The 15,102-nt window shown below is 49.5% G+C and overlaps 1 protein-coding gene across 3 annotated transcripts in view; it reads left to right on the forward strand.

Moving 5' to 3' along the window:
• Positions 1–15,102, forward strand: part of LOC147709957 (heme-binding protein 2-like) — a 91,580-nt gene that overhangs the window by 47,781 nt on the left and 28,697 nt on the right. For all 3 annotated transcript variants that reach the window (XM_086919911.1, XM_086919913.1, XM_086919914.1), the window contains exons 2-4: positions 5,470–5,569; positions 5,645–5,720; positions 9,458–9,575. In XM_086919911.1, the coding sequence (XP_086776037.1) occupies positions 5,484–5,569; positions 5,645–5,720; positions 9,458–9,575 (280 nt within the window). In that variant the 5' untranslated portion in view covers positions 5,470–5,483. The remainder of the gene's footprint in view (positions 1–5,469; positions 5,570–5,644; positions 5,721–9,457; positions 9,576–15,102) is intronic.

Consider the following 15,102-nt stretch of genomic DNA (forward strand, 5'->3'; position numbering starts at 1 on the left):
TCCCATACCATCAATGACCTTAGCATTCCATTTATTTACTAGAACCCGCACCTCATCAGTGATCTCAACCTACCTTTCTTTACAAGAACTCACACACCATCAATGTCTTCAGCTTAGCTTTCTTTACTAGAACTCACACACAGTCTTTAACCTACCTTCTCTACCAGAATTTGCACACCGTCTTTACCAGAACTCACACACAATCAATTACCTCAATCCACCTTTCTTTACAAGAACTCGTACACCATCAATGACTTCAACCTACCTTTCTTTACTAGAACTCACACGTCATCAATGACCTCAATATACCTTTCTTTACTAGAACTCACACACAATCAATGACCTCACTCTACCCTTCTTTACCGGAACTCACACACTGTTAATCTCAGCCTACCTTTCTTTATCATAACTTTCACACGGTCAATGACCTCAAACTACCTATCTTTACCAGAACTCACACACCGCCAATTACTTCTACCAATCTTTTTTACTAAAAAGAACACACCGTCATTAACTTTCACTTACCTGTTTTACTAGAACTCTCACATCGTCAATGACATCAACCTACCTTTCTTTACCAGAACTGGCAAGTTTGAAAATTACGTCAACCCACCTTTTTTTCTGAGAGCTTGCATGTTAGTGAGCAGAGCTTATCTTTCTTCACAAGATATCACGCGTTGTCAATTACCTGAACCCAACTTTCTGAACTAGAGCTCACACTTCGTCAATGATCTGATCCTGCCTTTTTTTCTCAGACCTTGCACTTCTTCAGTGATCTGAACTCATCTTTCATACCGACATTAAACATATCATCAACAACCTCAAACCATCTTTTTTCACTGAAACGTGCATGTCGTCAATGAACTGAACCCACCTCTTCTTTCCCAGAGCTTGCACTTCGTCAGTGACTTGAACTCACCTTTTTTTACCAGAGATTTCACGCTATCACTGACCTGAACTTACCTTCCTTTACCAGAGCTTTTACTTCGTCAATGTTCTTTCTTTACTAGAGCTTGCACGCCATCAATGACATGAACACACTTTTCTTTACTAGAGCTTGCACGCCATCAATGACATGAACACACTTTTCTTTACTAGAGCTTGCACGCCATCAATGACATGAACTCGTCTTTCTTTACCAGAGCTTGCACGCCATCATTGACCTGAACTCACCTTTCTTTACCAGAGCTTGCACGCCATCACTGACCTGAACTCACCTTTCTTTACTAGAGCTTGCACGCCATCACTGACCTGAACTCACTTTTCTTTACTAGAGCTTGCACGCCATCACTGACCTGAACTCACCTTTCTTTACCAGAGCTTGTACGCCATCACTGACCTGAACTCACCTTTCTTCACTTGAGCTTGCACGCCATCACTGACCTGAACTCACCTTTCTTTACTAGAGCTTGCACACCATCAATGGCCTGAACTCAGCTTTCTTTACCAGAGCTTGCACGCCATCAATGACATGAACACACTTTTCTTTACTAGAGCTTGCACGCCATCAATGACATGAGCACACTTTTCTTTACTACAGCTTGCATGCCATCAATTTCCTGAACTCAGCCTTCTTAACTAGAGGTTGCACTCCATCCCGGACCTGTATTTACCGTTCTTCACTAAAGCTTGCACGCCATCAATGACATGAACTTACCTTTCTTCACTACGACTTTCATGCCATCAATGACCTGAACTCACTTTTCTTTACTAGAGCTTGCACCCCAACAATGACCTGAACTCTCCTTTCTTCACTACAGCTTTCATGCCATCAATGACCTGAACTCACTTTTGTTCACTACAGCTTTCATGCCATCAATGACCTGAACTCACTTTTCTTTACCAGAGCTTGCACATCATCAATGAACTGAATTCACCTTTCTTCACTACAGCTTTCATACCATCAATGACCTGAACTCACTTTTCCTTACCAGAGCTTGCACGTCATCAAGGACCTGAACTCGCTTTTCTTTACTAGAGCTTGCACGCCGTCAATGACCTGAACTCACCTTTCTTTACTAGAGCTTGCACCTCATCAATGACCAGAACGCACCTTTCTTTACTAGAGCTTGCGCGCTGTCAATGACCTTAACTCACCTTTCTTTACTAGAGCTTGCACGTCATCAATGACCTTAACTCACCTTTCTTTACCAGATCTTGGACCCCAAAAATTACCTGAACACGCCTTTCTTTACCGGAGCGTGCATGCCATCAGTGACCTGAACTCACCTCTCTTTACTAGAATTTCACGCCATCAATGACCTGAACTCACTTTTCTTTTCAAGAGCGTGTACGTCATCAATGACCTGAACTCACCTTTCTTTACCAGATCTTGCACGGCATCAATGACCTGAACTCACCTTTCTTCACTAGAGCTTGCACGCCATCAATGACCACAACTCACTTTTCTTTACTAGAGCTTGCACGTCATCAATGACCTTAACTCACCTTTCTTTACCAGATCTTGGACCCCAAAAATTACCTGAACACGCCTTTCTTTACCGGAGCGTGCATGCCATCAGTGACCTGAACTCACCTCTCTTTACTAGAATTTCACGCCATCAATGACCTGAACTCACTTTTCTTTTCAAGAGCTTGTACGTCATCAATGACCTGAACTCACCTTTCTTTACCAGATCTTGCACGGCATCAATGACCTGAACTCACCTTTCTTCACTAGAGCTTGCACGCCATCACTGACCTGAACTCACCTTTCTTCACTAGAGCTTGCACACCATCACTGACCTGAACTCACCATTCTTTACTAGAGCTTGCACGCCATCAATGACAGGAACACACCTTTCTTAACCAGATCTTTCATGTTATCAATGATCTGGACTCACCTTTCTTTACTAGAGCTTGCACGCCATCAATGACCTGAATTCTCCTTTATTTACTAATGCGTGCACGCCATCAATGATCTGAACTCATCTTTCTTTACTAGACATTGCACACCAACAATGACCTGAACTCACCTTTCTTTCCTAGAGGTTGCACATCATCAATAACCTGAACTCACCTTTATTTACTACAGTTTGCACATCATCAATGACCAGAATTCACTTTTCTTTACTAGATCGTGCATGCCATCAATGACCACAACTCACTTTTCTTTACTAGAGCTTGCAAGCCATCAATGACCACAACTCACTTTTCTTTACTAGAGCTTGCATGCAATCAATGACCTGAACTCACCTTTCTTTACCAGAGCTTGCATGCCATCAATGACCACAACTCACTTTTCTTTACTAGAGCTTGCAAGCCATCAATGAATTGAACTCATCTTTCTTTACTAGAGATTTCATGCCATCAATGGCCTGAACTCACCTTTATTCACTACAGCTTGCCCATCATCAATTACCAGAATTCACCTTTCTTTACTAGAGCTTGCATGCCATCAATGGCCTGAACTCACCTTTCTTTACTAGAGCTTGCACACCATCATTGACCTGAACTCACCTTTCTTTACTAGAGCTTGCACGTCACCAATGACCTGAACTCACCTTTCTTTACTAGAGATTGCACACCATCATTGACCTGAACTCACCTTTCTTTACTAGAGCTTGCACGCCATCAATGGCCTGAACTCATCTTTCTTCACTCACTAGAGCTTGCACGTCACCAATGACCTGAACTCACCTTTCTTTACTAGAGCTTGCATGCCATCAATGGCCTGAACTCATCTTTCTTTACTAGAGCTTGCACGTCACCAATGACCTGAACTCACCTTTCTTTACTAGAGCTTGCACGCCATCAATGGCCTGAACTCATCTTTCTTTACTAGAGCTTGCACACCATCATTGACCTGAACTCACCTTTCTTTACTAGAGCTTGCACGCCATCAATGGCCTGAACTCATCTTTCTTTACTAGAGCTTGCACGCCATCAATGGCCTGAACTCATCTTTCTTCACTCACTAGAGCTTGCACGTCACCAATGACCTGAACTCACCTTTCTTTACTAGAGCTTGCACGCCATCAATGGCCTGAACTCATCTTTCTTTACTAGAGCTTGCACGCCATCAATGGCCTGAACTCATCTTTCTTTACTAGAGCTTGCACGCCATCAATGGCCTGAACTCATCTTTCTTTACTAGAGCTTGCACACCATCATTGACTTGAACTCACCTTTCTTTACTAGAGCTTGCACGCCATAAATGGCCTGAACTCATCTTTCTTTACTAGAGCTTGCATGCCATCAATGGCCTGAACTCACCTTTCTTTACTAGAGCTTGCACGCCATCACTGACCTGAACTCACCTTTCTTTACTAGAGGTTGCACACCATCAATGAGCTTTGCTTAGAAGATCTTGCAGGTTGTTAATGACCTATACCTCAGCTTCTATATCTTAATAACCTTTCTTTACCAGAGCTCACACTTCAGTGACGGAAACTGAGGAGAATGTAGAGGAGAGGGACGTGGTTGGGAGTAAGGAGAGGTGAGGGAAGTCATTGGGAGGGAGGAGAGGTGAGCAAAGTGGTTGGAAGGGAGGAGAGGTGAGGGAAGTGGTTGGGAGGGGAGGTGAGGGAAGTGGTTGGGAGTGAGGAGGGGTGAGGGAAGTGGTTGAGAGGGAGGAGAGGTGAGGGATGTGGTTGTGAGCAAGGAGAGGTGAGGGAAGCGGTTGGGAGCAAGGAGAGGTGAGAGAAGTGGTTGGGAGGAGAGGTGAGGGAAGTGGTTGAGAGGAGAGTTGAGGGAATTATTTGGGAGCGAGGAGAGGTGAGGGAAGTGGCTGGGAGGAGAGGTGAGGGAAGTGGTTGGGAGTGAGGAGAGGTAAGGGAAGCGGCTGGGAGGAGTTGGGGTGGGAGCGAGGAGAGGTGAGGATAGTGGTTGGGAGGAGATGTGAGGGAAGTGTTTGGGAGAAAGCACAAAAGAGAGGAGAAGAGAGATGGTGAGAAGACCAGAGGTTATATGGGGAATCCTCAGGGCAGAAGTGGATGTACCCTGGAGGATAGGCAGTGAACCGTTGATGCCAGGGACGGACAGAGAGAAGGTATAGAAAGAGAGAGAAGAGAAGAAGAGAGATGTGATTGTCAACAGAGGGGAGGTTGTGGAGAAGAAGGGGTGGTTGTAACCAGCAAACGGATGGTGGGCTGGGGAGTAAGGTCCATGCAAGCAAGAAGCAAGAGAACCTGCCCAGAGGAGGGAAGCCCCTAGGAAACGAGCACCATGGCGAGGTGTGTGCAGGGGAGTTGGAGGGGGAAATGGAACTGTGGCCCTGAAGGATGAAGGTGGGGGAGGCCCCAAAGGGGAAGGTAGAGAGTGGTGGACACTTAGCTAAGAGAACAATAGTAATATACTGGTGAGTGGTGCAGTCATAAGGAGGTTTGGGATAAGGATTGGAGGGGGCTGGGAGGGGCACCAAGGGGTGAGGCAGGGGGGGCTCATAGGGGCAACTAGGGCTAAGGATATGAGGGGGAGGGGCACCTGCAGGTCATGGCCTATGTAACTAACAGTGGTTTCTTCCCTCAGATTGACAGCTGAGAATGGTGCTGTTTCCACCCACATCTGCTCCAGGGGCTGCAGTCCTTATCCTCCTGTCTCTGGGGGTCGGAGGGTCTCGGGGTCAGAGGTAAGATGGACCCCCTTGCACCTGCCCCCCCTTACTCACAGACCCTCACCATCTCTCTCCCTCCACTCTTTACAGCCTCAAGCCGGACTTCTGCAGCGAGGTGGAGGAGTGTTTCACCTTCAGAGCCTTGTGCAACACCACGGAGTATGAGGTAGGTGCTGACACCCAGGGACCCGCCCCTACTACTAGCATAGAGAGCCCCTACCAACACCACGGAGTATGAGGTAGGTGCTGACTGCCTAAGCCCCGCCCCTACTAGTAGCACAGAGAGCCCCTACCAACACCACGGAGTATGAGGTAGGTGCTGACTGCCTAAGCCCCGCCCCTACTACTAGTACAGAGAGCCCCTGCCAACGCCACGGTGTATGAGGTAGGTGCTGACTGCCTAAGCCCCAACCCTACTACTAGTACACAGAGCCCCTACCAACACCTCAGAGTATGAGGTAGGGTCTGACACCCGGGGCCCGCCCCTACTACTAGTACAGAGAGCCACTGCCAACACCACAGAGTATGAGGTAGGTGCTGACCGCCTAAGCCCACCCCTACTACTAGTGCAGAGAGCCCCTACCAACACCTCAGAGTATGAGGTAGGTGCTGAAATCCGGAGCCCCGCCCCTACTACTAGTACAGAGAGCCCCTACCAACACCACGGAGTATGAGGTAGGTGCTGACATCCAGAGCCCCGCCCCTACTACTAGTACAGAGAGCCCCTACCAACACCTCAGAGTATGAGGTAGGGTCTGACACCCGGGGCCCGCCCCTACTACTAGTACAGAGAGCCCCTACCCGCACCACAGAGTATGAGGTAGGTACTGACAGTCGATGCCCCGCCCCTACTACTAGTACAGAGAGCCCCTGCCAACACCACGGAGTATGAGGTAGGTGCTGACACCCGGAGCCCCTCCCCTACTACTAGTACAGAGAACCCCTACCAACACCACAGAGTATGAGGTAGGTGCTGACACCCAGGGACCCGCCCCTACTACTAGCACAGAGAACCCCTACCAACACCACGGAGTATGAGGTAGGTGCTGACACCCAGAGCACCGCCCCTACTACAGAGAGCCCCTACCAAAACCACGGAGTATGAGGTAGGGTCTGACACCCGGAGCCCCGCCCCTACTACAGAGAGCCCCTACCAAAACCACGGAGTATGAGGTAGGGTCTGACACCCGGAGCCCCGCCCCTACCACTAGTACAGAGAGCCACTGCCAACACCATGGAGTATGAGGTAGGTGCTGACACCTAGAGCCCCGCCCCTACTACTAGTACAGAGAGCCCCTACCAACACCATAGAATATGAGGTAGGTGCTGACAGTCGATGCCCCGCCCCTACTACTAGTACAGAGAGCCCCTACCAACACTTCGGAGTATGAGGTAGGGTCTGACACCCGGGGCCCGCCCCTACTACTAGTACAGAGAGCCCCTACCAACACCACGGAGTATGAGGTAGGTGCTGACACCCAGAGCACCGCCCCTACTACAGAGAGCCCCTACCAAAACCACGGAGTATGAGGTAGGGTCTGACACCCGGAGCCCCGCCCCTACTACTAGTACAGAGAGCCACTGCCAACACCACGGAGTATGAGGTAGGTGCTGACACCTAGAGCCCCGCCCCTACTACTAGTACAGAGAGCCCCTACCAACACCATAGAATATGAGGTAGGTGCTGACAGTCGATGCCCCGCCCCTACTACTAGTACAGAGAGCCCCTTCCAACACTTCGGAGTATGAGGTAGGGTCTGACACCCGGGGCCCGCCCCTACTACTAGTACAGAGAGCCACTGCCAACACCACAGAGTATGAGGTAGGTGCTGACCGCCTAAGCCCACCCCTACTACTAGTACAGAGAGCCCCTACCAACACCTCAGAGTATGAGGTAAGTGCTGACACCCGGAGCCCCGCCCCTACTACTAGTACAGAGAGCCACTACCAACACCACGGAGTATGAGGTAGGTGCTGACCGCCTAAGCTCCGCCCCTAGTACTAGTACAGAGAGCCCCTACCAACACCTCAGAGTATGAGGTAGGTGCTGACACCCTGAGCCCCACCCCTACTACTAGTACAGGGAGCCCCTACCAACACCACGGAGTATGAGGTAGGTGCTGACACCCAGAGCCCCGCCCCTACTACTAGTACAGAGAGCCCCTACCAACATCACAGAGTATGAGGTAGGTACTGACAGTCGATGCCCCGCCCCTACTACTAGTACAGAGAGCCCCTACCAACACCACAGAGTATGAGGTAGGTGCTGACTGCCTAAGCCCCGCCCCTACTACTAGTACAGAGAGCCCCTACCAACACCTCGGAGTATGAAGTAGGGTCTGACACCCGGGGCCCGCCCCTACTACTAGTACAGAGAGTCACTGCCAACACCATGGAGTATGAGGTAGGTACTGACAGTCGATGCCCCGCCCCTACTACTAGTACAGAGAGCCCCTACCAACACCACAGAGTATGAGGTAGGTACTGACAGTCGATGCCCCGCCACTACTACTAGTACAGAGAGCCCCTACCAACACCACAGAGTATGAGGTAGGTGCTGACTGCCTAAGCCCCGCCCCTACTACTAATACAGAGAGCCCCTACCAACACCTCGGAGTATGAGGTAGGGTCTGACACCCGGGGCCCGCCCCTACTACTAGTACAGAGAGCCACTGCCAACACCACGGAGTATGAGGTAGGTGCTGACCGCCTAAGCCCGCCCCTACTACTAGTACAGAGAGCCCCTACCAACACCTCAGAGTATGAGGTAGGTGCTGACACCCTGAGCCCCGCCCATACTACTAGTACAGAGAGCCCCTACCAACACCACGGAGTATGAGGTAGGTGCTGACCGCCAGAGCCCCGCCCCTACTACTAATACAGAGAGCCCCTACCAACACCTCAGAGTATGAGGTAGGTGCTGACACCCTGAGCCCCACCCCTACTACTAGTACAGGGAGCCCCTACCAACACCACGGAGTATGAGGTAGGTGCTGACACCCAGAGCCCCGCCCCTACTACTAGTACAGAGAGCCCCTACCAACATCACAGAGTATGAGGTAGGTACTGACAGTCGATGCCCCGCCCCTACTACTAGTACAGAGAGCCCCTACCAACACCACGGAGTATGAGGTAGGTGCTGACCGCCGAAGCTCCGCCCCTAGTACTAGTACAGAGAGCCCCTACCAACACCTCAGAGTATGAGGTAGGTGCTGACACCCTGAGCCCCGCCCATACTACTAGTACAGAGAGCCCTACCAACACCTCAGAGTATGAGGTAGGTGCTGACACCCGGAGCCCCGCCCCTACTACTAGTACAGAGAGCCACTACCAACACCACGGAGTATGAGGTAGGTGCTGACCGCCTAAGCTCCGCCCCTAGTACTAGTACAGAGAGCCCCTACCAACACCACAGAGTATGAGGTAGGTACTGACAGTCGATGCCCCGCCCCTACTACTAGTACAGAGAGCCCCTACCAACACCACAGAGTATGAGGTAGGTGCTGACCGCCTAAACCCTGCCCCTACTACTAGTACAGAGAGCCCCTACCCACACCATAGAGTATGAGGTAGGTGCTGACACCCTGAGCCCCGTCCCTACTACTAGTACAGAGAGACCCTACCCACACCATAGAGTATGAGGTAGGTGCTGACAGTCGATGCCCCGCCCCTACTACTAGTGCAGAGAGCCCCTGCCACACCACAGAGTATGAGGTAGCTGCTGACAGTCGATGCCCTGCCCCTACTACTAGTACAGAGTCCCTACCAACACCTCAGAGTATGAGGTAGGTGCTGACACCCTGAGCCCGCGGGTGCTGTGCCCTGTGAGACAGTTCTGGTTCTTTACCCTGAGAAAGAGGTGTGTGATGCTTGGGACTGAAGTGCTCCTGTTTCCCTTCCTAGGCTCGGCTATACCCACCCTCCGTCTGGGTGGGCACTCGTGTGACGGCCACGTACACCCGTGCCAGGCTGACCGGTTTCTGGCGTCTCCTCAGCTACATCCAGGGCCAAAATGAAGATGGTAAGGACGCCGGGCAAAGGCGGGGCATGGCGAACGGGGCATAGCAAAGGGGGCATGGCATGGGCATGGCGAAGGGGGAAGGGCATCGGTATGGCGAAGGGGGCAGAGGCTGATCATGGTGAAGGGGCAGAGGCTGGGCATGGCGAATGGGGCAGAGGCTGGGCATGGCGAAAGGGCAGAGGCTGATCATGGTGAAGGGGCAGAGGCTGGGCATGGCGAAGGGGGCAGGGCATGGTGAAGGGGCAGAGGCTGGGCATGGCGAAGGGGGAAGGGCATGGTGAAGGGGCAGAGGCTGGACATGGCGAAGGGGGCAGGGCATGGTGAAGGGGCAGAGGCTGATCATGGTGAAAGGGGCAGAGGCTGGGCATGGTGTAGGGGCAGAGGCTGGGCATGGTAAAGGGGTAGAGGATGGGCATGGTGAGGGGGCAGAGACTTGGCATGGTGAAGGGGCAGAGTCTGGGCATGGTGAAGGGGCAGAGCCGGGGCATGGCAAAGGGGTAGAGGATGGGCATGGTGAAGGTTGCAGAGGCTGGGCATGGTGAAGGGGCAGAAGCTGATCATGGTGAAAGGGGCAGAGGCTGGGCATGGTGAAGAGGCAGAGGCTGGGCATGGTGAAGGGGCAGAGGCTGGGCATGGTGAAGGGGCAGAGGCTAGGTATAGTGAAGGGGCAGAGGCTGGGCATGGTAAAGGGGCAGAGGCTAGGTGTGGTGAAGGGGCAGAGGCTGGGCATGTTGAAGGGGCAGAGGCTGGGCATGGTGAAGGGGCAGAGGCTAGGTATGGTGAAGGGGGCAGAGACTTGGCATGGTGAAGGGGCAGAGTCTGGGCATGGTGAAGGTGGCAGATGCTAGGCATGGTTAAGGGGCAGAGGATGGGCATGGTGAAGGTGGCAGAGGCTGGGCATGGTGAAGGAGACAAAGGCTGTGTCTGGAGGGTTGGCATATGCAGGGTGTGAGGAAAGATACGAAATACTGTCGGGGGGAGAAAGGCTGGGTGTGAGGAAGAAAGGGACTGAGGAAGAGGAAGAATATGGCTGAGCATGAGGAAAGCACAACAACCGGCCTCAGCGAAGAGGTGAAATGCGGAGCTTGGCAAAGGGAAAAAGTCTGGCAACGAAGAAGAGACACGTGCTGGGCATGAAGAAGAGGATGAAGGCTAGGCCCATCCAGCGAGAGAGGAAGAAAACGATTGAATGAGTGACAGTGGGAGGAGTGAGAAAAAGAACAGGCGAGAGCGAGACTTGTAGATGGAATGTGTGTGTGAGGAAGAAAAAGGCAGAGGGCCCGATTCACAAAGGTAAACTGAGACAAAAGTCTACCTTTACTACTCTTGAATGCCCGTTGTGAATACCGAAAGTCGCAAAGTTAGACCTTTGTCTCAGTTAAACTTAGATTTGGTCTTAAGTTTAAATGAGATCAAAAGTTAAACAAAAGTCTAACTTTACTACTCGTAAATGCCCGTTGTGAATACCGAAAGTCGCAAAGTTAGACCTTTGCCTCAGTTAAACTTAAATTTGGTCTTAAGTTTAAATGAGATCAAAAGTTAAACAAAAGTCTAACTTTACTACTCGTAAATGCCCTTTGTGATACTGAAAGTCATAAAGTTAGGCGTTTATCTCAGTTTCACAGAGTGATAAGTGGAAGGATAATTAAGAGAGGGGAAGAAAAGAAAGAGAGAAACACTGAGTTTGCTGAAAGGAAAGAAAAGGGAAACAGCAGAAGGAGATTTTGGAATAGGAAATGCTGAATGGTGAAAGATGGAAACAGAAAGAGAGAGGGAGAGAAACTAAGGATGTGGAAACAGAGAGAGAAATATACAGAGAGGGAAGGAGGCAAAAGAGGAGTGAGAGGAAGGTACAGAACGAGACAGAGCGGGAGAGGGATGGCGGCGAGATGTGTAGATTCCAGTCTTGTCTTCTTTCTTCACTCTCTTGGAAACTCAAGAAATTTCACTTCCCTTCTACTAATGAGTAAAAAGAATTCGATTTTCCACACACTATTCTTAATATTTTCCTTTCAAGGGGAAACTCCACTTGATGAGGGCACACTTTATCTCCAGAGGTCTCTCTGGCAAGTACTCAACAGTGGACATAGGTTGAGTCACTAAATTTGGAGGTTTCCTCTCTGCTTCGACCTTGAAATTCTTTTTTTTTTGATGGAGTTTCATATAGCGCGAACTTGACCCGAATTGAGTATCAGAGCGCCTTACATGGCACCTGTTGCGTTACATGAGGACACATTGATATTTGCTAGGCACGGGTAAATTAAGTGATCTGCACAGAATCACAGGATGTTCAGCGTCATTGCCGAGACTCAAACCTGGTTCCCAGATTCGAGGTCGACCGCCCTAGCCGAACAACATTCCCATAATCACCAGGACTGTCCTAACACTGCTTCAATGTAGGGAAGAGTTGAAGACTCACCTCTTTAGGGAGCAATACATGACAATGCGCCAACTGTCCACAACCCAGCTTCCTCTCCTATCACCCGTTGACTTTATGCTTGTAATTAACGCTGTACAGCACTCCTCTGCCTGCTGGCTACGTTGAGCTATACAGATACCCCGGGACCAATTCACAAAAAAAGGCAAAGTTAGACCAAAAGTCTAAATTTAGATTCAAAGTCTAACTTTACAACTTTTTGGTTTTCACAAAGGTAAGTTACTACTATTATCTTTACTACTAGTAAATTTACTAGTAGTATGTAATTTTACTACTAGTAAGTTTACTAGTAGTAACTTCCTATTTTGAATACCGAGAAGTTGTCAAATTAAACATTAGTTCTAAGTTAGACTTTTGATTGAATTTAAAATTGTAAATTGGTCTCTTCTCATGAACAAAACCAAAAATGTTAAATGTGTTTCAAAAATGGACATTGTAGTCAAAGTATGCAGTAAAGGTCGAACTGATCAGTGCATCTGGTAAGAATTGATACCTTTGGAGCTTTTATTAATTCTTTGAGGCGCTTATTGAAATGACGTATGGTTAGATGAAGAGAGACATGCCATGGGGAATAGAGAGACTGAGCTGGAGCAAAAGAAACAGCACATTGAAAGAGGTACAGGGTCTCAGGAATAGATGTAGAGACTGTGGTGAAAGACATGCCAGAGGAAGTGAACTATGGTTGTGTAAGAGACACTGGCCTGGGGAAGAGAGACAGGGCACAAAACCTGTTCAAGAGAGACATTGTGTTCTTGGGAAGAGAGACAGCACACACAGCCTGTTCAAGAGAGACATTGTGTTCTTGGGAAGAGAGACAGGACACACAGCCTGTTCAAGAGAGACATTGTGTTCTGGGGAAGAGAGACAGGGCACAAAGCCTGTTCAAGAGAGACATTGTGTTCTGGGGAAGAGAGACAGGACACACAGCCTGTTCAAGAGAGACATTGTGTTCTTGGGAAGAGAGACAGGACACATAGCCTGTTCAAGAGTGACATTGTGTTCTTGGGAAGAGAGACAGGACACAAAACCTGTTCAAGAGAGACATTGTGTTCTGGGGAAGAGAGACAGGAAACACAGCCTGTTAAAGAGAGACATTGTGTTCTGGAGAAGAGAGACAGGACACACAGCCTGTTCAAGAGAGACATTGTGTTCTGGGGAAGAGAGACGGGACACACAGCCTGTTCAAGAGAGACGGGACACACAGCCTGTTCAAGAGAGACATTGTGTTCTTGGGAAGAGAGACAGGACACACAGCCTGTTCAAGAGAGACATTGTGTTCTTGGGAAGAGAGAGAGGACACACAGCCTGTTCAAGAGAGACATTGTGATCTTGGGAAGAGAGACAGGACACACAGCCTGTTCAAGAGAGACATTGTGTTCTTGGGAAGAGAGACAGGGCACAAAGCCTGTTCAAGAGAGACATTGTGTTCTTGGGAAGAGAGACAGGGCACAAAGCCTGTTCAAGAGAGACATTGTGTTCTGGGGAAGAGAGACAGGACACACAGCCTGTTTAAGAGAGACATTGTGTTCTGGGGAAGAGAGACAGGGCACAAAGCCTGTTCAAGAGATACATCGTGTTCTTGGGAAGAGAGAGAGGACACACAGCCTGTTCAAGAGAGACATTGTGATCTTGGGAAGAGAGACAGGACACACAGCCTGTTCAAGAGAGACATTGTGTTCTTGGGAAGAGAGACAGGGCACAAAGCCTGTTCAAGAGAGACATTGTGTTCTGGGGAAGAGAGACAGGACACACAGCCTGTTTAAGAGAGACATTGTGTTCTTGGGAAGAGAGACAGGACACAAAGCCTGTTCAAGAGAGACATTGTGTTCTTGGGAAGAGAGACAGGACACAAAACCTGTTCAAGAGAGACATTGTGTTCTGGGGAAGAGAGACAGGACACACAGCCTGTTCAAGAGAGACATTGTGTTCTTGGGAAGAGAGACAGGACACACAACCTGTTCAAGAGAGAATTTGTTCTTGGGAAGAGAGACAGGACACACAGCCTGTTCAAGAGAGACATTGTGTTCTGGGGAAGAGAGACAGGACACCCAGCCCGTTCAAGAGAGACATTGTGTTCTGGGGAAGAGAGACAGGACACAAAACTTGTTCAAGAGAGACATTGTGTTCTTGGGAAGAGAGACAGGACACAAATCCGGTTCAAGAGAGACATTGTGTTCTTGGGAAGAGAGACAGGACACACAGCCTGTTCAAGAGAGACATTGTGTTCTTGGGAAGAGAGACAGGACACAAAACCTGTTCAAGAGAGACATTGTGTTCTGGGGAAGAGAGACAGGGCACAAAACCTGTTCAAGAGAGACATTGTGTTCTTGGAAAGAAAGACAGGACACACAGCCTGTTCAAGAGAGACATTGTGTTCTTGGGAAGAGAGACAGGACACACAGCCTGTTCAAGAGAGACATTGTGTTCTTGGGAAGAGAGACAGGACACACAGCCTGTTCAAGAGAGACATTGCGTTCTTGGGAAGAGAGACAGGACACACAGCCTGTTCAAGAGAGACATTGTGTTCTGGGGAAGAGACACAGGACACACAGCTTGTTCAAGAGAGACATTGTGTTCTGGGGAAGAGAGACAGGACAGACAGCCTGTTCAAGAGAACATTGTGTTCTGGGGAAGAGAGACGGGACACAAAACCTGTTCAAGAGAGACATTGTGTTCTGGGGAAGAGAGACAGGACACACAGCCTCTTCAAGAGAGACATTGTGTTCTTGGGAAGAGAGACAGGACACACAGCCTGTTCAAGAGAGACATCGTGTTCTGGGGAAGAGAGACAGGACACACAGCCTGTTCAAGAGAGACATTGTGTTCTTGGGAAGAGAGACAGGACACAAAACCTGTTCAAGAGAGAAATTGTGTTCTGGGGAAGAGAGACAGGACACAAAACCTGTTCAAGAGAGACATTGTGTTCTGGGGAAGAGAGGCAGGACACAAAGCCTGTTCAAGAGAGACATTGTGTTCTTGGGAAGAGAGACAGGACATACAGCCTGTTCAAGAGAGACATTGTGTTCTTGGGAAGAGAGACAGGACACACAGCCTGTTCAAGAGAGACATTGCGTTCTTGGGAAGAGAGAC

Source organism: Lissotriton vulgaris, chromosome 5, assembly GCF_964263255.1.
Source record: "Lissotriton vulgaris chromosome 5, aLisVul1.2, whole genome shotgun sequence".
NCBI classification, from domain to species: domain Eukaryota; kingdom Metazoa; phylum Chordata; class Amphibia; order Caudata; family Salamandridae; genus Lissotriton; species Lissotriton vulgaris.